Genomic DNA, 24,410 nt, shown 5'->3' on the forward strand with positions numbered 1-24,410 from the left:
AAAGGGGGTTTGAGGGATTAAAAACTATGATTATAGATATAGTAGATTCTAATGCTAAACTAAACTAAACTAACTAAACTTATACTAAAGCTAAGAATTGGAAATATGGAGAGAATATGAGAGAGATAGATTCAAGAGATTCAAATCCACCAATGCTTTTGATTCAATGACCTTTTGCTTCATGTTGTTCTCTACAATCGGGCAATCGAGCGAGTGCCAATGCCCTCTTGGATGAAACGTACATCGTTAACAATTAACTCTACTCAAGGTTGTTCTTATGTTCATGTTACTAGTATCTTCTTTCCTTTTATGTGAGCTTGGGTAGCTATTCAATGAATCACCATCTAAGGCAAACACAAGGAATACTTCCCTTACTCTAAAACAGTACACAACTAGAAGAAAAGTAGAGGATAATAGTATAATATTCAATTACAATAAATAAAACCATATTCTAGCATTATATTCAATTGCAATAAATAAAAGCATGTCACTATCAAATATTCAATTGCAATAAATAAAACCCTAGGCTAGCATGATATTCAATTGTAATAAATAAAAACCTTAATCTATACTTCCATCCCCTGGTATGGGCAATGGAACTAATAACTAAAAACATAAAGAACTAACCTGATTGAAGAACACCATAAACCAGAAAAATCATTAAACCTTAAGCACCGGCTTCATCTCCTCCCTTGAAGGAGAAGATTAGCCTTCCATATAGAAGGAAGAACACGAAGAACGAGAAGAAGAAGAGTCGAAGAACATAAGACTAGAAAGACTAATTTATTAAGACTCAGCTAGTTAAAACCAATCTTTTATTATTAATCTCTCTCTGCCTCAAGTTTTGGAGACAAGAATATAAGTGAATTGGCTATTTACATGAGGCACTTAGGTGCTCTATTTATAGGGGTTACAATGAGCTCTAGAAGCATTCCAAACCGTTATTTGTTTTCTAATACAAATAGACTTCTTTCAGAGTCCAACTTCGTCTCCAAAACTGAGAAGGAATTGGCTATAGTGTCGATTCATGCGTCTGAACGCACTATTCATTCTTGATCAATGCGTCGCGGGCCTTTCGATCCATCGTCCCCGCCGGCAGCGTAAGCCTATTTTGTCTCTTCTACTCTATCCTTTTATCCTCTTTTGCGGGCTTTGGTCCAAGCAACGAATCCTTTGGCCTTGGACTTCCAAATAGGCTTTAAAATAGGTCCAAGTCGCATCTTTAATAGCTTCAATTCCTTGGCCTTCTCCATGATTGTCCACGGGCTTCCCATGTGATCCTTAATGCTCCGAATTGCTCGATTTTATCCCTTTTTCTCTAATATTCTACAAAACTCTCTTTCTCACCTGTAGAATCTTAAAACATAACTTACAAACACTATTAGTCCACTAAGATGGCTAAACAAGAGGCATAATCGAGGGTTAAATTGCACTTTTTGAGCACTTATCACCTTTCCCATGAATCGTAACAAAACCAACTCAAAAGGCTATGTAGTACGAAACTATGAAATATTAAGCAGATCGATAAGGAAAAACTTATCTTTCATGTATGGATTAACTCCATGGCAAGCAAGCCTCTTTGGTTGATTGTTTGAGAACAACCAACAGCATGCTTCGTGGGCTTGAGAATAACAAGTGAAAAGTGTAGTTTTCTCAAGAACTTTGACCTGCAGACGGCGCCAATATAAAGGTAATAATTGGGCGTACCTTACATGTGTAGGAAATTTAGGGAGAATATATGATGTTGTGATTGAGTTCGAATGATCAAACTGCATACGTATCTAGTTCTTCGAAGAACTAGAATCAAGTTAGTTCGTATTGAGTAATTGAATTAGAGATGGAGCATCTCACATGGAGAAGATTGAGAGTGGATAAGAAGCATAGAATTATCCTCCTCTTGTTAAAGAGTGGAGAGGAAATATATAGCATTCCCTCCCCCTTTGGTGCTCCATTCATATCAATTGAATGAGATCCACTTTTTGTGCTCCATTCATTGATGAAATTTAGTATTGCATTGATAGCTATGCATGTATTCATGTTCATTTTGTAACCATTTGGTAACTTATGACTCTTGAGATGACCAATTAAAATGATCCAATAAGTTAGTCTCAAGATATGATTGATGGCAATGACACGTGTCGCAAATATATTGATGACAATATATGTCCCTCACAATGCTTATGACCTTTCAAAAGATTACAAAACCAACATGGAAAGGATTCATGACAAGCATATTTTACGAAAACATTTCGAAGTTGGTCAAAACGTTTTGTTTAATTTTATAACTTTAGATTGTATCTTTTTCTGGGGAAACTGAATACTCGATAGACTGGTCCTTTTAATATAACTAAAGTCACCTCTTATGGGACTACTACTTTAAATAACCATAAGGACAATAGTACCTTTAAAGTCAATGGTCAGCGCCTCAAGCATTTTCATGAGTTACGGTCTACGGATGTTGAAGAAATCTTTCTCCAAGATCCCATCTATCTACGAGGATTGAATCCTCCTTTCCAATGTATTCCTTTCCCATTCCATTTCATCTTTTGATTTAAGGGGATACATCAATAAGGTATCCGAACCCCTCCACTTGGAGGGTGTGGTTATAAGTGTCGGAGCCTTAGTCCACAGTATATCTCGTATTTTCTTTGTAAAACATTTTTTACTCGTCGTTGGAGTAAGTGTGAACCTGTGGAGCGAGTATACAATTTTTTTTTCTTTATTTTACACTTCTTTTTCAAAAATGTTTGTTTTCTTTAAGCTATTAATGATAGATTCTCATACATCAATAGTTAAGTGATTTTTCAAAATGGGCAAAGGGTTTTACACAGACCAACCCTAGAACAACGCAATCTAGGGGAGATTTGAGATCAACTTTGCTTACTAAGGGTTGCCTATATCACCGAGCTATTCAGCCGGGTCAAGACATTCCATGTCCTGTGTAGTAAATCCCCCAACTCGCGTAGCTGAAGCTCTATTTGTCTAGATTGGGTTCGCCACAGAGCCGACACAAAAGTTGCCTAAGATTATCTGTTATGATTTGTTTTAAAGTAAGTAACATCTAGAATCACTGCTTTTGAGTACGAGTCTCTTAAAAATCTCTCCATAGTTTTCAAAACCAGAAGATATAAAAATAAAAATTATACGTCCGGAGTAACCAAAATGATACCAGATTAACGTATAATTTTACCTTCTTAGCAAAACTACTATATGGATAGAGATATATTTTGAATGAGAAAAAATAATTAAAAAAAAAAAAAACGAAGAGTCTCCAAACGAGAATTAAACAAATAGAGTAACCCAAAGTGATACTATTTTCTGTTTAATTCTATCTTTTTACCTCCACCTCTTTATTTTGTCTCGAGAATCTGTTAAAAGACTCAAAAATTTCAAAAATTTTTAAAATTTTCCTTTCTTAAAAATCTTTCCCCTCTCGTTTAAATCTTTTCCCTTTTTAAATCTCTCTCATTTCTGAAAAAAAAAATTCAAAAATGTCTTCTGTAGCAAACAAAAACCCTGCACCTAACAAGACTAGATGGATCAGTTTCAATGATCGTGTGCAAGCACTTCCTAGCTATAGAACTATAGCTTAAGATATGGACACATATACCGAAAATCATTCCTGGTTTAAGTAAGAGTTCATACGCACGTAAGAGACGAGCTAAGAGAGAAGGCTGGTGCTCAAATTGTCAAACACCAACTTGCCCTTGTCTTCAACCTCATAACAATTATGTTTACAAAGTCTACATGTGTTGTCCCCCAGGGCGTTACGCTCGGCCTAAGAGAGTAATTCAACCATCTGGTTGGGATTGACTCAAGTTTTCAAAAACTTCCAAATCTTGGGGATCTGACTTTAAACGACCCACCTTTTTAAAATTTCAGTCAAACTTATTCAAAACCCAAAAAAATTAATTAAAATTTTCTTTCTGTTATCTGTACATATTTCCCTATAATTCCTGTGCAGTTCTTTGCATCATTTTTTTTTCATCCACCGTTGGATGTGAGTGTACCATATACTGTTATGTTGCATTTTCGATGCTGATCGTTTTGGTAGCTCACGAGTCAAGATCGGACAAGTAACGAAGCGTGGATCGACTCTTGAAGTTAGCAAGGCGCTGAAGACAAGATCGGAATTTCCTGATTTTATTTGGGCTTGGGCCAAAATTTCATATTCTTAAGCGAGGCACGTACCGTCAAACCCTTAAGACTACACGATCGCCCACCTTCCTTTCTTCCTCCCCAAAAATTTCCAAACCTTAGCCACCATAAGCTGACTCGCGCCCGTCCCTACTCTACTCGTGGTCGTGACCTCACCCCAACACACCACCATACAATTTTTTCACAACCTTCCCCATTTTCAACCCCCATTCTAATTCAAAACCCCAACTTTTTAAATCCCTACTCTAAATGGCTCGAGTTCTTAAAATCATGCCGAGCAAAATTTTCAAGACCTCTTCTATTCCTATATGTTTGAAGTGCACTTCCGAGCTGAGATCAAAAGAAGAGGATGGGAACCCTTGGTTTTGTTGGAAGATGCGGTTTATTCTCCCTCTCTTACTCTTTCGTTTTATAACTGCATGATTAGAGGAGAGGATGACTGCATTATAGTTGTTAAGGATGGCCGCTCGCTGGAGCTCACCAAGGAGGTGGTGAGTGGAGTTTTGGGGATTCCTCTGAAGGCTTATGTTCAGACGGAATAGTCCCTAGATGGAAAGACCATCGACGTGATGATGGTAGAGACACTTCTCGAGGGGGTTAAAAACCCCAAGTCTCATCTAGCTTACCGAGTTAAGCTCTGAAGGAACCCGACTAGCGATATCTCGATTGGACGACATACAACCTGCTAGGCTCGACCAAGCCTTTGGACATAGGTAAGGCGATGCTTCATCTTTTATGGATTCTTCAAGAGCAGAAGAATAGCTTCTGCATCATCTCCTTTATCTTCGAGCAACTCTACAAACCAAAGAAGTCAACTGCCCCTCTACTAGTGCTAGTCACCAAGATCATGCAGCACTGGGGGTTCCAAGCCACAGACACCATAGTGGAGGTCAAGGATACTACCACAGGTCCTATCTATGCCCACTGCGTCCAAAAGTCATGGCTTCCACCTGAAGCCAGAGTTGATGAGCAAGCACGCCCGACTGAGAAGGTGGATTACTTTGCCGAAGATACCACTCGACAGTTCACTCGACCCATGGACGGAATTCACTTCCTCCATGGAGGCAAGACGATTTTGCACTCATATCTCCACCAGCTCAGGGAAACTCAGGGTAACATCATAGTGGAACAGCGGAATATCAGAACGGAACAGCATACCCTTAGAGAGGAACAACGATCCTTCCAGTAGGAGCAGTGATGTTTTCAGCACAGGGTCACTAGAACACTGCAGAGCATCAGAGACGCACTCCCGCGTAGTGATAGACATGCCATGCCTCGACTTCATCATGCCAAAATTTTCCATTTTTTTCTTCCATGCATGTTTTCAAATATATATATTCAGTTAGGCTATAGTGCCACTCTTATCTCACACCCCTCCTGGTCTCTCAGATCTCATCCTGAGATGATCAGATCTAATTCTGCTAAAAAATGCAAAATTTTGAAATTTCAAAATATTTCACGTGGGGGTATTCACGTCATTTTGTAGCTTCTTCTCAAATCCAAACTTAGATTTCATAGCTTCTTCTCTAGCAAAATTAGATCTGAATAGTATCGTCTTCTTCAGTCAAACTTGGTTTTCATATTTCGTAATTTATTTAATGTTCGTTGCCCTTGGCTGAAACTAATATTGGTAATTGATTGTTAAATTTGTATGTAAGTTTGCATGAGGTGCTCTGTTTCAATAGAAGTTCCCTTGCTTCAGTAGGCTTTAAGGTTTTAAGTAGTTAGTAAGCAGGAACTCAAAGTCTATTATCGGTTAGGTTGAATTTGTACTTTGGTATCAATATGATCTTCCACATGATATGTACTGGTTAGTATATGTTGGTTTTTTTTATGAGTAGTTTGAACTATTTTTCTTTCGTATAATGCTCGAATCCTGTATATGATCTTTCAAACATTCAGAGAACATTTATGGTTTGCTTTGCTCAAATCTTGTACATGGTATTTTCCATACAATTGCGTCTTTTGAAGCACTCCAAACCTCTATTCATTGCTTTGATCAAGAAAACCAGAGATTGCAAGAAAAAAATTGCTATTTGGAAGATGGCATTGTCGTTCTACGTACTGTTCATGAATCAGTTATTATTTGGAAGAGCACACCACGACCATCTTCTTCTCCTCACTCACTCACTCTCTCTCTCTCAAGTTGCATCTGGTGAAGCATGAGCACACACACGCTTTTCTAACACATATCCAGCGCGCACGAGCTCATGCTTCACCAGACACAACTCGAGAGAGAGTGAGTGAGTGAGGAGAAGAAGATGGTCGTGGGTTAGGTCAGTAGAGAATGAGGTAGTGAGGAAGAAGAAAGAGGCGTGGGTTTTACTTCCAAAATCTAATTTGTGAAGGAAATAACGATTATACCCCCCACTTGTTTTTTTATTTGAGCCACTTGTTTTTAGGTGTTAGATCAGGATGAGATCTGAGGGAACAGGAGGGGTGTGAGATAAGAGTGTCACTATAGCCAAACCGTATGTATATATAAGAGTGTCACTACAGTCCTTCTCTTAAAAGTAGCTACTTAAGTTAACTTTAAAATGAGTGCATAAGTAAAACTTCACCTACAAAATGAATTTAAACCTATTTTTTGTGGATATGATATACTCAATATTAAGATCATCTCTACAAAATTTTAGCTCATTTGGAAACCTCTAAAATTGGTAAAAAAACAATTACAAAAATTCAACATTTCTAGACCATTAGATTTCTTTTTAAAGATGACAATAATTTTTATCTATATTAAATGTTTCCAAATGAGCTGAAAATTTTGGGAAGATAATCATTATGGTGAGTGCTTCATAACCACAAAAAATTAGGTTTGAATTCATTTTGTAGGTGAAGTTTTACGTACGTACTTATTTTAAGTTAATTTAAGTAGCTACTTTATAGAGAATTACTGTATATATACCCAAAAAGATTTCATAGTAGAATAAATATCCTTAGTATAATAAACCATGTATTTCTCGTTCTATATCAAACAACCCACACCCCAAACTTATTTGGGAGTGGCGTATTTTCATCGTGAAGAACATAATACAAGTGTATCACCATTTTTGCTCATGTTTCTATGGTAATCTCTTTCCTTATCTCTTCATACTTTGAGGACAAAGCATAGTTCTATTTGGGGGTGGTATAGTAACATTTTTGCAAAAATTATGCATTTTCTATATAGTTTATATAATAATATATTTCTTCCTTTCTAAAAAAATTTCGAAAAAAGACCAAAAATATTTTTCCGTTTAGTATTAAAATATCTTGTTTCCTTTTTCTATAATGAATAAAAAGTTTAGAAGTCTCATTATAGCAATAGAGTAAGGACTTGTTCTTCGTACTTAGAATAATATATGTACAATAGTTTCTACATCTTTTCATTAATGGCATGCATCAACATTTGTTTGTATATAGCAGTGAGTTTCCGAAGCCAAAGTTAGAACAATTAAGTTCCATATCCTGTGAGAATCTAGCCAAAAACATCATCCGAATGATTATTGAGTGATGACACAAAGGATGTCCGGATAGAAAGACCACACGTCCACTTGTTTAATCACCACACCATATCCTATGAGGGAATTTAGGCCCTTTTTGGATCGATATAGCCAAATAAATGTTAAAAACCCAAAAATATAGTTTTTCTCTAGTTACCCCTCTTGAGCCTTCACCCTTTCTAAATGCCTTTTTATTCTTCACCAATAATTCCTAACCCGTTACAACATATAATAAAAAGCTTACCCGGCTGATGAGTTGAGGACTTGATGGTTATCAGAAAAAGAGAATAGAAGACCTTGTACAAAAATAGAACAATTAATTTCTTCAAAAAGAAAAAGAAAAGAAATAGAAGAAAAGAAGAGAAAGACCACAAAACCAAAAAAAACAATCGAATCTCCAAAAAAATCCAAAGGAGTCAAAACAATCGAATCTCCCAAAACTTCAAAATCAAAAGGAGATGATATCAAAAACAAAAAGAAACAAAAGCAAAGTTAGAACTCCCAAAATTCAAAATCATATGGAGTCACAAAGCCAAAGGGCTAAAATAATGTATCATAATTCGGAAGCAAAAGAACAAAACGAGGCTCTTCTCTGATTACAAGTATCTTGAAGACCCAGTTTCTCGACTTATTAGATTTTGTTTTTCCCTTCCTTTTTCTTTCTAAACCATCACCCTAGCCCCGTAACTCCTAATAAAATACTTCTAACTCGATTAGGAATAGGATGGTGTGATAGTAAGTGGGAAGCGTAATCAATCGACCCTGGTTTCTTTGGACGTCATTTGAGTATGCGAGGAATATAAGTGCCCGCTGCACTTGAAAGAATTAACCTTGAGTGAATCTATCATAGAGTTGTGATTGCAACACACCCCTGCGAGAACCCGCCTTAAGGAAGCTCTCCAAAAGCCTTGGAAACAACTTTGCTTTTGCATTTCATTGCTCATGTTTAGTATATTTATCTTTAGATGATTAAATTACTGGATATATGTTATTCTAAATTCAAAAGAGCTTGTCCTTATTCCCCACTAATGAGATGTATGAACTTCTGGGGATAAATAAGGAAATAAGACCCTTTGTACTAAATAGAAGAAGTTTGTGAGTACCTTCACTGGAAAACTCTCACGAGGCTTAAAGCTCGTCCACTAGAGAAGTCCTAGTGGTTTAAGGCATTGTTACATATGGTCAATGCAATCGCACTCTGTGAAACGAGATTAGTATAATTGATAATAAATCACTTATTTGTGATCTTAGTTTTTTCTCTCATCCTTGCTTGAGGACAAGCAAGATGCTATTTGGGGGTGGTGATCAGCTCCCAAATGTGCGTTTTATTACTCGTATATTACTGCATTGCAGTCCCTCTTACGCTTAACAAAAAGACAACTCATAGCTTTTACTGCATTTTTCAGGTTAAGGAGTATTTCAGACCACTTATCATAAAAGTTGCGTCTTAGCACCAAAAAAGCTTTAATCATGCTTATTATGAAAACCAGTAGATGCAATGGAAAAGTGCTGAAAAACTCAAAGTCAACCGGTCAAAGTCAGCAGTCAAAGTCCTCAAATCAGAAGACCAATTGTTTGAGTGAGAACTCACGCAAACACACCAATGATCTTGTTGGAGAGGTTGATATGAAGTGAGAGAGACTGTACCACCAATGGCTGCCTACGTATCCAAATCGTTCTCTAGAATCAAGTCTCAAAAATGCACGTAGTTCTTCGTTTGAAATGATTGTTGGGTATTTATAGGAATCTTATTGCTTAAAATACTCTTTCCTTATTTGATGAGATATTTCCCTCTTTGTATGAAATCTTTCCAAAAGCTTCATATGGAAAAAATCCCTTGACATATCTCCGGACCTGCTATATATAACTTGGGTGCCATATTAGTGGGCAGTGTCATTGCTCCAATAGGGGGTATGCCCGAATGCCACACTAGTAGGCAAGCGGGATTGCCACAGTAGCGGGCAAGCAAGCCCGCCTCACCAGTAGGCAAGCGATGCCACAGTAGCGGGCAAGCAAGCACGCCTCACTAGTAGGCAAGCGGGACTGCCATAGTAGTGGGCAAGCAAGCACGCCTCATTAGTGGGCGGCTCTTATTGTAGTACCCAATGATGGTCGTTCTTAGGAGTATGAGTACACTGGTACATACACCGCCCCTTCTTCGTCGGATGGAATTCGTTCCTTGTGGCAAAGAATAAACATAATATTACTATAAAAGAATGGAACAATGTGATTGAAATATCTGCGGTGCAAGTGCATGACAAAGCTAATAGTAGCAACCGCCCATTTAACATGGCATCTGTTAATGCTAGTGTTGGAATTGATGCCAAAGAAGTCATGGAGTGGGCAAGCAAGCACGCCTCATTAGTAGGCGTCTCTTATAGTAGTATCCAATGATGGTCGTTCGTAGGGGTATGACTTTTTAGTGGATGGAGAGAGGTGTTGAAATAGGAAACTCCATGACTTTTTGGTGCATGGAGAGAGGTGTTGAAAATGCAAACCCCATGACTTTTTGGTGCGTGGAGAGAGGTGTTGAAAAAGCAAACTCCACAACTTTTGGTGCATGGAGAAAGGTGTTAAAAACGTAAACCCCATGACTTTTTGGTGCGTAGAGAGAGGTGTTGAAAATACAAACTCCACGGCTTTTGGTGCATAGAGAGAGGTATTGAAAATGCAAACTCCACGCCTTTTTGGTGTATGGAGAGAGGTGTTGAAAACACAAACTCCATGACTTTTGGTGCATGGAGAGAGGTGTCGAAAACACAAACTCCATAACTTTTTGGTGCATGGAGAGAGGTGTTGCAAATGCAAACTCCACGACTTTTGGGTGCATGGAAAGAGGTGTTGCAAACGCAAACTCCATGACTTTTGGTGCGTAGAGAGAGGTGTCGAAAATGCAAAGTCCACGACTTTTGGGTGCATGGGGAGAGGTGTTGCAAACCCAAACTCCATGACTTTTGGTGCGTGGAAAGAGGTGTCGAAAACACAAACTCCATGACTTTTGGGTGCATGGAGAGAGGTGTTACAAACACAAACTCCACGACTTTTGGGTGCATGGAGAGAGGTGTTGCAAACGCAAACTCCATGACTTTTGAATTTGTATATGTTATTTTTTACTAACTAATTGAATGAAAATAAAGAAATGTGGAATAATGCATTTTATTGATGAGTGATAATCTGAAAAACAAAAGAAAATTACTTCAAGGACCAATTCTAAAGAACTGTCGGCCCAAACTACTAAGTGTCTAGCTTGATAAAAGCACATCCTAATCCAGAGCCAGATTTGTTGTGTGAGCCATCCGTGTAAACGATCCATGAATCGGATGAAGGGTCAATATGCTTTGGTGGGGCTTCCTCGCCCCCAACTATAGCCATTTTGCTAGAGATACCGTTGTCTTGATTGACTTCGGGGACGAAATCATCGATAGGGGAATCTGCCATTAGGGATGCAAGTGCATGACCCTTTTCTGAAACGCAAGGTTCAAAATTGATGCTATAAGCACTTAAGTAGATGTCCCATTCCGCGAGCCTACTTGATTCCTCGGCACTTCGAAAAACTTTGCGTAGAGGATATTTTGTATATACTTTGATCAGTCTTCCTTGGAAATACGGCTTGAGGCGTCTGGTAGCATGAACCAACGTTAGAGCAATTTTTTCAATTCTCAAATATCTGCTTTCCGCCCCCGTTAGTGTTTTGTTAATGAAAAAGATTGGACGACCATCTTCTCCATCGATGAACAGGACTGCACTTACTGCAGTATCTGTAGCGGCCAAGTAAGCTCCAACAGGTTGCCCTATAGCTGGGCTGGCCAAGATTGGTGGCGAGACTAGGTAGTTCTTAATTGATTGAAAGGCATTTTCACAATCATCATTCCACCTTGCTGAGTCTTTTAACGTCTAAAAGAAAGGATGACACCGATCCGAGTATTTAGAGATGAAACGATTTAGTGCTGTTAAGCGCCCTGTGAGCTGTTGAATCTCTTTTTTTGTTTTTGGAGAGGGCATGGCTTGAATGGATCGGATCTATTTTGGGTTAGCTTCGATTCCTCGACGAGTCATCAAATACCCTAGAAATTTTCCTGATATCAGTCTGAAAGAACATTTCAAAGGATTTAGCTGCATGTTGAATTCATCAATTCTATCAAAAACTGATTGTAAGTCAGAGATGTGATCGCCACTATGCTTTGATTTTACAACCATGTCATCGATGTAAGCCTCCATTGTCTTGCCCAACATATCTCCGAATATAGTGTTGATCATCCTCTGGTACGTAGCCCCTGCGTTTTTTAAACCGAAAGGCATAACTTAGTAACAAAAAATCCCTTGGTTAGTAATGAATGCAGTTTCTTCTTGGTCTTTAACAACTAGCGGGATCTGGTGGTATCCCGAATACGCATCCATAAATGATAAGCGTGGGTAACCAGACGTGGCATCTACCAATTCTGATATTCATGGAAGAGGGTAGGGATGAATCGGGCAAGCTTTGTTAAGGTTTGTGAAATCAATGCACACTCTCATTTTACCATCTTTCTTGGGCACTGCAACCACGTTAGACAACCACTGCGGATATGAAACTGGCCGTATGAATTGAGTTGAGAGTAACCGACCAATTTCCTCTCTGACTTTGAGTTTTCTATCCGGGGCCATGCGCCTAGGCCTCTGCTGAACTGGCTTGATGGAAGGATCCATGTCAAGTGTGTGGCATGCAACTTCTGGGCTAATTCTTGGCATCTGCTCGATTGACTAAGCAAAGATCTTTTTGTTCTTTCTGAGGAGTGCTACCATTTCTTTTTGTTCATTTTCCATCAGTTCTGCCAATATGAAAGTTGTTTCTCCGCCTAAATTCCCAATTTGAACTTCTAAGAGGCGGTCGATAGTCGGCGGTCCTTTATTTTGTGAACTAGCAGTATAAATACCGTGCGTGACTGATTCTGATTTAGACACTGCTTGCGAATTACTGAGAATTGTATTTCCCCGCATATCCGACTGACGATATTCCTCCAAGACTTTTTCATGACAGCTGTGGGAAACCATCTGGTCACCGCGCACCTTACAAATTTTGTCAAGAGATGGGAATTTTACTGCCTGGTGGAAAGTAGAGACTACTGCGCCCATGCTGTGTAGCCAGTCTCTTCCTAGGATTGCATTGTAAGGGGACTTACAATTCATCAGGAGAAATTCAATGTCGATGGACTTGTCCATGAGCGTGAATGGTAGAGAGACTCTTTCTACTGGGGTTGTTGCGGTTCCGTCAAACCCAATGATTGGAGTACTTTCTGCAATAATTAAATTTTTCGACAAACCGCATGTTCTTGTAGCAACTTTGCAAAATGACGCCGGTACGTAACTTCCATATCTATCATGATCGCTTGAACTCTCCATAATCCAATGAAAGTTGAGATGACGACAGCATCATAATGAGGATGATGGATGCCAATTAGATCTCTATCACTAAAACATAGGGGACCAGGCTCTGTGGTTTCTGAACGAATTTCTTCAATAAAATTAATGTTATTGACGTGATAAAATTCCCGCAAGAAACCAAACTTGGCTCGTTGTTCACACTTTTGCCTTGTTCGTGAAACATCATTGATTTTGGCATGACTAGCTAGTATGACATTGTGGCTAGTCATTTCTATATTTTGCCTCACAGTTTTTGAAAGCACAAACTCGTCTAATTGTCCCTTGTCGACTAGCCTCTGTATTTTTCCCTTGAAGGATCTGCACTCTCCTGTTTTATGGCCGAAATCATTGTGGAAGTGACACCAAAGATTTTTGTCACGTGTAGACTTAGTGTTTTCAGGCAAGGGTAGCGGAGGAAAAAGTAAATTGCGTCCCTTGATCTTTTCATATATCACATCGTACTTGGCATTTAATGGAGTGAGCTTCATTTCCTCACGAACTGTGTTAACCTTGTTGTATTCTGACTTCTGTTGTGGCCCTTCCAATATGTTCTGCTTCTGTTTGCCTTTACCTTCGTTTGAGTCTTTACTCCGAAAGTCTTTGTCTCTTGAAGCTGTTGATCTAACATCTTCCTCCACGTTAATGAACTGCTGCGTTCGTGCAAACAAATCGGATTTTGATTGTGGGGGGTCCCGTACAAGGGTGTTGTAAATTCCGTTTTTATCAAAATGGACTCCTTCCTTGAATGCATGAATGATCATTAAGTCAGGGACATCAGTGACCTCTGCTTGCACTTGACGGAAACGAATTACGAACTTTGGCAATGCTTCATCCTTTTGCTGCTTGGTGTTGAGCAAGATGTTGACATCCTTAGGACGTGTCCAATTATGCTTAAACCGATCTGTGAACTGGTTTGCTAATTCCTGAAATGACGTGATAGATTGAGCTGGCAAGCTGGAAAGCCAACGTAGAGCTTCTCCTTTTAACGTAGACGGAAAAAGTTTGCACAGGAGGGGGTCATCTTTGCGCCATAGAATTACCCTGCTTTTAAACTCCATAACATGATCATTCAGGTCTCCTCCTGCTTCGTTAAACGTAGGAAGGTCTGGTTATTTGAATCCTTTCTGATGCTCTGCATTTTGTATCTTTACGGAAAATCTCCTGACGACATCTTCATTCACTACAAGGTCTTTCCATCGTGCTTCTGTGACACCCACATTGGTCATTGTTTTCTTGATGATATCTTTGATTTGTTGTTCCATGAATGGTACACCTGTGGCTTCTAGATTTACGACTTGAGGAGTAACTTCACTACGTTGCATCTCACAGTGTTGTCACCCCCAGTTGTTGCTTGCTTCTATATTTGGCTGGTTCTTTGGGCTGCGAGACCTATGACGATAAAATGGGCTAGGCTGTTGAACTAGGGACCCATTTCTTTGGTGTCGCCGTATTCTGGGCTGACCCTCGTTAACCTGTCTGTATCGGTTTGTTGCATTTAAGCCATGTCTAAGGTCATGTTGCAATTTTTTTCTGAGGTCCTGATCTTGGCATCCAGCATTGCGTCTTATGGTGGATGTTGTCCACCTTTCTGATGTGCTATGATCAACATTCAATAATCTTGTCATGTTATGACCACTTCTACGCCTAGTGTTGTTGGTATTTCGAGATCTGGATCGTCTTCTTGAATGGGATGAATGTTTGCTTGACCTTGAGTGATGATGCTCAGGGAGAGGCTCTAATGGACGGGATGTACCATAATTAAATTGTAGTCGGTTGGATACACTCCGGTTTTCACCGGATCTGGGGGCTCTTGCCGGTGTAGAAGATGCAACATTGGCGTCATCCCTTTGTACTTGCTTCCCTTTGTCTAGTTGCTTCTGCAAGTAGTTGCTATGCTCTTTCTCTCTTATGAACCTCTAATGCAGTACTTCTAATGGCATGTCTTCATCTCTTATCTCCATATTTTCCGGATCTACTTCGTTTGCATTTGTAACATCTAGATCTTGAAGGTGAGTTACTGGAGCCTGAGATGGTAGACGTCTAGATCTGGGTTGTCATGACACTTGGAGTTGAAAAGGCTGATCTTGCAGATCTGTTGCAGCAGGTTGTTCTATCATCTCCTGATTGATTAGTACTTCCAGATTTTCGTCTTGTTGTTGTTGTGTTCTTGCATTCTTGTTCGCCTAAGACCTTGTAGTTTTTTCCATTAATGGTGCTTGGAAGAAGGAACGTGGAAGAGGACCCGTCAATAAGGACCACGGACGGCGCCAATTATGTTTAGGTGAGAACTCACGCAAACATACCAATGATCTTGTTGGAGAGGTTGATATGAATTGAGAGAGACTGTACCACCAATGGCTGCCTACGTATCCAAATCGTTCTCTGGAATCAAGTCTCAAAAATGCACGTAGTTCTTCTTTTGAAATGATTGTTGGGTATTTATAGGAATCTTATTGCTTAAAATACCCTTTCCTTATTTGATGAGATATTTCCCTTTTTGTATGAAATCTTTCCAAAAGCTTCATATGGAAAAAAAAATCCCTTGGCATATCTCCGGACCTGCTATATATAACTTGGGTGCCATATTAGTGGGCAGTGTCATTGCTCCAATAGGGGGCATGCCCGAATGCCACACTAGTAGGCAAGCGGGACTGCTACAGTAGCGGGCAAGCAAGCCCGCCTCACCAATAGGCAAGCGATGCCATAGTAGCGGGCAAGCAAGCACGCCTCACTAGTAGGCAAGCGGGACTGCCATAGTAGTGGGCAAGCAAGCACGCCTCATTAGTGGGCGGCTCTTATAGTAGTACCCAATGATGGTCGTTCGTAGGGTATGAGTACACTGGTACATATACCAATGATGAGCCCTTATCTCAAATTATGAAGACTTTATCCCTAAACCTACCTTGGTCATGAAGAAACCAAAAAGCAAAAGCAAAAGTGAAATGGTGAGGTGTCTAGTTTGTAATGGAGAAGGACAAATATGTAAATGGCAAAAGTAGGGGTATATAAACAAAAAACAAGGGAGAGAGAACCCATCCATTGTCTTAATATCCAAACCATTTGGTTTGGTTAATTTCTTGTCTTGTTTTTTAATTTATGTTGTTATTTTCTTGTTGTTTATTTCCTTTCAATCAACTTGTTATTTCCTTGTTTTTTATTTCAATCAACTTGTTATTTTCTTGTTCTTTGTTTTAATCTTCAATCTTGTTTATTGCTTTCATTTCAATGTTTTAATCAATCTTCTTCTTCATGTTTTCAATTCATTTCAATACAACAATAAAAGATTTCAAGTTTTCATAGCTTAGAACCATTCTAATCCTATAAGAGTCTACCTTTCTTCTTCATATCTCCCTCACTCAAACTCTAAATAATTTAGGATGAACCTTAACTTCTAATCTGAACTCTTTTGAAATATACTACTACAATATTAAAGCTTCAACTGCTGCCTGGAACAATGTGAACGATCGTTGTAACGACCCTCAAGCAGCGTCTCTAGCATCAGCTGATGCACTCCATCAAACTGGTATCGCAGTAAGGTCAGGGTGACCTATTTCGCTGCTATCCCTGTGATGGTAGCGAGCAAATCATGAGTCACATCCATATGAACTCCGTCCAAATCCACAAATGTCCTCCCTGAAGGAAGTATCATTTTATTCTGATAAAACATCAACACCAAATCCTCATGGTAGTACTCATCAATAGAGTACCACATTCTATCCCACCCTTTAGCACACATCTCTGTACCGTAAAATGGTTGGAATATCTCTGTGTTAAATGCAAATTCGGTATGATTTTTACTGGTTGGGCCATTGTATGGATGAAATTAGAATACGAGTAAGGTTTTAAGTAGGGAATGATGGGGGAAAGGTGCTGTAAAAATTTGGTGAAGGTCTGTTTTGATGGAGGCGCGGGGTGCGCTTGAACATTGCTTTGGATAGGCGCGGGTCGCGCTGAGATCGATTTAGGTTAGATTGGTTTTTGTTTAGGAAGATGAAGTGAATTGGCCGGTGTTGGATTTTAAATGCGATGGTCAGTGGGGTGTACATAGTGTGGATTGGGTGGAAAAATGAATATTGGCCCAAACCCAAATCTTTTCTAAGATACCCGATTCGTTAGCGGTCTGATTTTTGCAAATGAACTATGAAAATGATCAGCAAGAAGAATTCTATCTAATGATTTAGGAAAAACTCAAATCTAACCGTGGGTGACTTATAAGGTGATGAAAGAACGCCTCAAAATACATAAATGACATAAGTTATAAGGGGAAAAGAAAATCTAGAAGACTAGATTGTGTCACACGAATCTATACGACTAAAAGGCAGCATAAACAAAGATAACAAAATTGAGAGAACAAAGTGGGGTGATTACCCACCCCCAAACAAAATTTTAGAATAGAATGAAAAAAAAATGTTGTGGTGAAAAAGGTCTTTTAAAATCAGATACCCTAGACTTTCTAATCTATTTAATATTTATGGGTTTTATATTTTCTAATTTTTATAAAAATGGTTTTTTTTTCAAAAATACAAGAATAAAGCAAGTAAAGATGTAAATCACTTCATAGAGAAACACTACTCAAAAGAAAGGAATGTGTGAATTACATGAACATGGACTAAGGATCCAACACTTACAACCACACACTCCAAAAGGAGAGTCCGGTTACCTTAATGGAGCACTTCCAAAATATAGAATATGGATAGGAAGCACACCAACATAGAGGGTTAGTCCTTATAAATATGGTTTTGTAGAAGGCCGAACGTAATTCGTGGAAATGTTTTAAGCATTGGCCATTTACTTGAAAGGTATTGTTGTCCTTGGGATTTACTAAGGTGATTACCCCTTGAGGGGTGACATCAGTAACCAAAAAAGGTCCAGACCAACGTGTTTTTAATTTACCAGGAAAAATATGCAAATGTGAGTTATATAGCAAAACCTTTTTACCAAGGTCAAACTTTTTACACAAAATATGTTTATCATGAATACGTTTCATGTTAGCTTTATAATCCTTTGCTAAATCATACGAATCACTACGGATTTCTTCAAGCTCATTTAATTGTAATTTGCACTTGACACCAGCAGCGTTAATGTTGAAATTTATACTTTTAATAGCCCACAGGGCATGATATTCTAACTCAACAGGCAAGTGACAAGGTTTATCAAAAACTAAGCGGTAGGGTGACATGCCAATAGGTGTTTTAAAAGCCATTCTATATGCCCATAAAGCATCTATTATGCGTCTAGACCAGTCTTTCCTATCTAGAGTAACTGTCGTTTTAAAAAAAAATCTCCATTGGACACCTCTATTTGACCACTAGTTTGAGGATGATACGAAGTCGCCACCTTATGGGTAACTCCATATTTCTTGACTAAAGCTTCAATAACTCAATTACAAAAATGTTTTCCTCCATCACTAATGATGGCCTTAGGTACGCCGAAACTTGAGAAGATATACTCCTTCATAAACAATACTACAGTTTTATGGCCATTACTATGACAAGCCATAGCTTCAATCCATTTAGAAATGTAGTCTACGGTTACAAGAATATAAATGAAACCATGCGAAATGGGAAACGGACCCATGAAATCAATACCCCAGACATCAAAAATTTCCACTATAAGAATGGGATTTAGGGGCATCATATTACGTTGAGTAATACGCCCAATTTGTTGACATCTAATACACGCTTTGCAGTGTACATAGGCATCTTAAAAAAGGGTCGGCCAATAAAAACTGCATTGAAGAACTTTGGCGGCAGTTTTTTTCCACTAAAATGACCCCCGCATGATTGTTCATGGCAGAATGATAAGACTCCATTGTGCTCCCACTGGGGAATGCAATGACGAATTATCTCATCCGCACAATACTTAAAAAGGTAGGGTTCATCCCAGTAGTAAAACTTAACTTTGGCCAAAAATCTCTTGTGTTCATTCCTGATCCATATATCAGGAATGATCTCGGAAACTAAACAAAAAATTACTATGTGCGCATACCAAGGTGCAGAAAAAATTAAATAAAGATGCTCATCCAGAAAAGAGTCAAATATCGATTCAGAATCACTGTCATCCTCATTAGTTAACCTAGATAAGTAATCTGCAACTACATTTTCAGCTCCTTTTTTATCCTTAATTTCTAAGGTAAATTCAGTTAGGAGAAAAATCCAACGGATCAATCTCTGCTTAGCATCCTTCTTCGCGAAGGGGAACCTAAGCGCAACATGGTCTGTATAGACGATAATCATGGAACCAACTAAGTAGGGACAGAACTTATCTAAGGTATATACAACAGCTAGAAATTTCTTTTCAGTAGTAGTGTAATTACGTTGAGCATCATTTAAGGTTTTACTAGCATAAAAAATAACAGTAGACAGATTATCTAACTTCTGTTCTAGCATAGCACCAACAACATAATCACTAGCATCACACATAAGTTCAAAAGGTTTAGACCAATCTGGTGGTTGTATAATAGGTGCAGAGGTTAAAGCGGCTTTTAAAGTTTCAAAAGCCTATTTGCAATCATGATTAAAATAAAAAATGGCATCTTTTAAAAGCAATTTTGTTAAAGGTTTAGCTATTTTTGAAAAATCTTTTATGAAATGTCTATAGAAACCTGCATGGCCTAGAAAGGCCATAATGTCACAAACAGTCCATGCTATAGGCAGAGACACTATCTTATCTATTTTAGCTTTATCTACTTCTATTCCATCTTTAGAAACAATATGACCTAAAACTATGCCTTTAGTGACCATATAATGACATTCTTCCCATTTTAAGACTAAGTTCTTTTCCTGACACCGTTTCAAAACTTTAGAAAGATTTGAAAGTCAATCTTCAAAGGAATGACATTGAATAGAAAAATCATCCATAAACACTTCCATAAATTTCTCCACCATGTCACTAAAAATATGCAGCATACAACGCTGGAAAGTACCAGGTGCATTACAAAGGCCAAAGGGCATTCTTTTATATGCATACGTACCGAAGGGACATGTGAATGTAGTCTTCTCTTGGTCATCAGGGTCAATAATAATCTGGAAATAGCTAGAATAGCCGTCTAAAAAATAATAGTAAGCATGGCCGGCTAGACGTTCAAGCATTTGGTCGACAAAGGGTAAAGGAAAGTGATCCTTACGTGTCATAGCATTTAGCTTCCTAAAATCAATACAAATCCGCCACGTTATAGGAACTCGGGTAGAAACTAACTCTCCATTGGCATTATGAATGATTGTAACACTTGATTTCTTAGGGACTACATGAACTGGGCTCACCCATTCACTATCTGAGATGGGTATATAATGTCAGCATCGAGTAATCTCAAAAACTTCCACTCTAACTACCTCTTTCATGGCAAGGTTCAAATGACGTTGTGGCTCACAGGAGGTTTTCGTATTATCCTCCAAATGTATGTGATGTTTGCATACGCTAGGTTTAATACCTTTAATATAGTCTAAAGACCAACCAATTGTAGAACGATGTTCATGAATAACCCTAATCAAATTTGCCTCTTCAGTAGCAAATAAGTGAGATGATATAATAATCGGATGAGTGCCATCCGGATCAAGATGAATGTATTTTAACTCAGTGGGAAGAGGTTTAAGCTCAGGGGTGGGAGGAGTGAGAATGAGGGAATCAGGAGGGTCTTCCTCCTCTAAAATGCATACTTGTTTAGGAATGAGTTCTTCAAACTCAGGAGCTATATCATGGATAAGTGCAGATTCTAAGAGGGCATGCACTTCTTGGATGTAATAATCCTTAGTACTGCCAAGGAAAGAAATTGGTGCATTTGATTATCTGGAAAAGTTTTATTAAAATAATCTTGAGCGAGACTTTCAATCATGCTAACTTCGCCATCTATAGTCATGTCTGTTGTCTGTTGCATCATCTTAAAAATATTTACCTCAATAGCAAGGTTTCCAAAGGAAATGGACATCGAACCATCGCGGCAATTAATGAGGGCAATGGCAGTTGCCAAGAATGGACGCCTTAAGATGATAGAAACAGAGTCATGAGCGACTTCTATGTCTAGTATGACAAAATCGGCTGGATAATAGAAGTCTTGTACTTTAACAATAATATTTTCAACTACGCCCTTAGGATACTTAATCGAATGATCGGCTAACTACAAAGTCATTTTAGTCAATTTTAGATCATGTATACCTAGTTGTTTATAAAGGTAAAATGGGAGTAAGTTAACACTCACCCCTAGATCTAGAAAAGCAGTTGTGGTGAAAGTATCGCCTAATATACATTGTATAGTGGGACGACCAAGGTCCTTGTACTTAACGATTCCGTTGTGCTCAGATAAATAGGGAAACTGTTATGTTAAGAAAGCTTCTTTAGGTATATTTGTTTTCCTCTTTGTGGTGCACAAATCTTTAAGAAACTTAGTGTATTTTGGAAGACGTTTTATGGCTTCGAGGAAAGGTAGGCTTATGGTAAATTTTTGAAAACTTCCCTAATCTCATCAAAATTATCGTCCTTCTTTAGCATGGCTAGTCTATGGGGAAACGGGGATTTTTCCTTATATTTAGCATAAAGGTCAATAGGAGTATTGCCCTTTTCTTTAACTTTAGTTTTTTTTCCCTTAGGTTGAGGTTTAACTGGTACTTCTACAGTGGTAGGATTTTTAGTTTCAATTATGGTATCTAGTAAGTTTTCTTTATCTTGTTGTGGGGAATCCTCAAGTATTATTACTTTGTTGTTAACCACTTTCCCTGAACAGAGAGTAGTTACGGTCTTTAGTTCTCCTTGTATTATATTTTCATTACTAGAACTACCATTTAATTTAAAGGCTGTGTTTGTTGATTTTGGATTAGGTACGAGTTGACCTGGAAACACGCCTTTTTGTTGTGGTTTTTCTTGGGCTAACTATTTAATGGATTGTTGAATGGCTAGTAATATTTGTTGTTGAGCTTGCATGTATGCATTAAATCTATCAGATTGGGAAGGTTAAGTTTCCACAGATTGTGTAACAGGAACTATCTCACGTTAATTGTTAACGGGTGGATTTTGATAGTTGTTATTAACTGGGACTAAACTTCTATTATTATTATTATTACCTAGCCCTTGTCCTTGTCTTTGTTGATATTGATTGTAGTTATTGGTAGGCCTAACATTTTGATTATTAAAACCTGGAGGTGTTGCTTGATTTTGATTATTACGCCAACTAAAATTGGGATTTAGTCTCCAAGGTGCGTTAGGTATATAATTAAAAGCACATACATCTTATGGCTGTGATTGTGGTTGTTCATAAGCAAGAGGACAATAATGATATGAATGTTCAAGACTATAATAGAAATTACAGCGAAGAGAGTTTATATTCATGACAAGAGTTGGTTTCTCTTCCTATTTATTGACAGAAAGGGTATCTACCTTACGAGTGAGGGATTCAATTAAAGTTTTAAGTTCAGGATCTTGTTTAATCTCAAACATATTGGCTACCTTAACTGTAGAAGAAGAAGGGGTGGAGCGGGAGTAATCGTTACCTCCCCAGTTGTTACTTTTCTTGGATTGATTATCTAGAAAGTTATAAGCATTTGTGGCTCCTTTACCTAGGATATTTCCTCCATTCATGATATCTAAAGTCTCTTTATGATGTTGGGATAGGCCTTTAAATAAGGCACGAACTATTGTGTCTTTACTAAGATTATGATGGGGAAATTCTACTAGAAGATCAATGAAATGATTCCAAGCCTCAGAAAAAGATTCTTGAGGCTTTTGGCGAAAGAAATGAATATGTTGTAGCATCTCATCAATCTTCTGTGGTGGGTAAAATTGTTCCATAAATAATTCTACTAGTTTTTCTCATGTGTCAACAGAGTTCAGCTTTTGTACTGTTAGCCAAGCAGCCGCTTTGTCAGCTAAGGTGAAAGGAAACACCCTGAGCTTTATTTGTTCAAGTCTTACGTTAGGATGATGAAATGTAGTAAGAACTTGTTGTATCCTACGTAAGTGTTGATAAGGCTTCTCATGGTTTAACCCATGGAAAACAGGTAGCAGATTAAATATATTATGGGGGATTCTAAAATCTCCGTAGTATCTGTAAGGATTATGCAGGTTTCAGGTCCATCGTTTAAAGCCTTATAAAAATCAGAGAGGGGTCTCTGTGCTATTTCTTCACCCATTGATATAGATATAGTGTTGGTTGGTGTAGGTGGTGTGTGTGTGGGTTGATTGGTGAATTTCTAGATAGGCGATTATTTCTACGTCTACAATAAACTAATTTGGAAAGTTTATTCGTACCATATCATAATCTCATGCAAGTTCTTAACTAATAGGCAACTCCTAATGAGAATGCAAAAATTAATAGCCTTATTATTACTAGAATATAATCCTCTTACAGTATTTCAAGGATCTAAAGAGGTGTTACCTGGAGCGTCTTTGCTACACGTATAAATAGCTTCTTCAACAGCCTTGAAGCACGTCTATGTTACTTGAACAATTATACGAGTACTGGTCCGGGTACACTGTGTGGATTGTGAAGTCCTGTAAAAAGATTAGCCATATTAGTTATAAAGGTTTAAGAATTAGGGAAAAGGCTATTTACTATGGGCTTCGTGTTGGACCTGGATGTCAGGCCTGTGAAAACGGGCTTTGGTAGTGGGTGGGTTTACTAATTTAACTAATTTTAATTAATTAATTTTTTTATATTTTTCTATCAAACCAATGGCCAGGTCACTTAGCAATTTGAAGGAGCTTGTTTGTGCATGCACGTTCCTTAATTAGAGAACCCCAAATTCTTTCAGTTTGCTTGACACCATTTAGAATGAAGAAAAATATTTTTTTAAAATTTTGTATTTTTTAGCTTGACACCATTTAGAATGAAGAAAAATATTTTTTAAAATTTTGTATTTTTTAGCATCACAAAAATGAGTCTTGTCTTGTTGAAACTCTTGAGATAATAAAGCAAATAATATTAAAAAAAAAAATAATTTACTTAACTAGATGTATTTAACCTAGAAATAGTGATATATCATGCAAATAAATCATATATCAAACACTCTAAACATGTTGATAAAGAAAAGTAGTAATTTGGAATGTGAGCTTAAATTAGAATTATACTTTTCTAGTGAGAGTAAAAACAGTAGATTTAAGGGTGAAAACAGTAGATAAAATGATGATATATAAAAGGGATTAGAAATGGAAAATTCCACCACACGATTCGATTGACTATTAGTTAGTTATCGAATCGCTTGTTTGATCCCTAGTGAACACCAAGTCCTCTCGGATCAAGGCTTCACTCGCTCCACCAAAATCTCTTTGATGGTGGCTCTAAACTCTAGTTCTCGTGCTAGCAAATAAATAACTTGAAGTTCTTTGAAAACAATAAGAAACTTCTAACCATCCTCACGTCCCCTCTAATGGAGGTTTAGC

The 24,410-nt window shown here is 38.1% G+C and overlaps 1 protein-coding gene across 1 annotated transcript; it reads right to left on the bottom strand.

Moving 5' to 3' along the window:
• Positions 1 to 12,925: 12,925 nt before the first annotated feature.
• Positions 12,926 to 14,101, bottom strand: LOC147505663 (uncharacterized). The gene has a single exon (XM_086605603.1). The coding sequence runs from the start codon at positions 14,099 to 14,101 to the stop codon at positions 12,926 to 12,928; it is 1,176 nt and encodes a 391-aa protein (XP_086461729.1).
• Between the last annotated feature and the right edge of the window lie 10,309 nt (positions 14,102 to 24,410).

Source organism: Coptis chinensis, chromosome 4, assembly GCF_015680905.1.
Source record: "Coptis chinensis isolate HL-2020 chromosome 4, ASM1568090v1, whole genome shotgun sequence".
NCBI classification, from domain to species: Eukaryota; Viridiplantae; Streptophyta; class Magnoliopsida; order Ranunculales; family Ranunculaceae; genus Coptis; species Coptis chinensis.

Bases quoted from the DNA above. Each gene is read 5' to 3' on its own strand.
- LOC147505663 (XM_086605603.1), bottom strand. From the start codon at position 14,101: ATGGAGTTTAAAAGCAGGGTAATTCTATGGCGCAAAGATGACCCCCTC.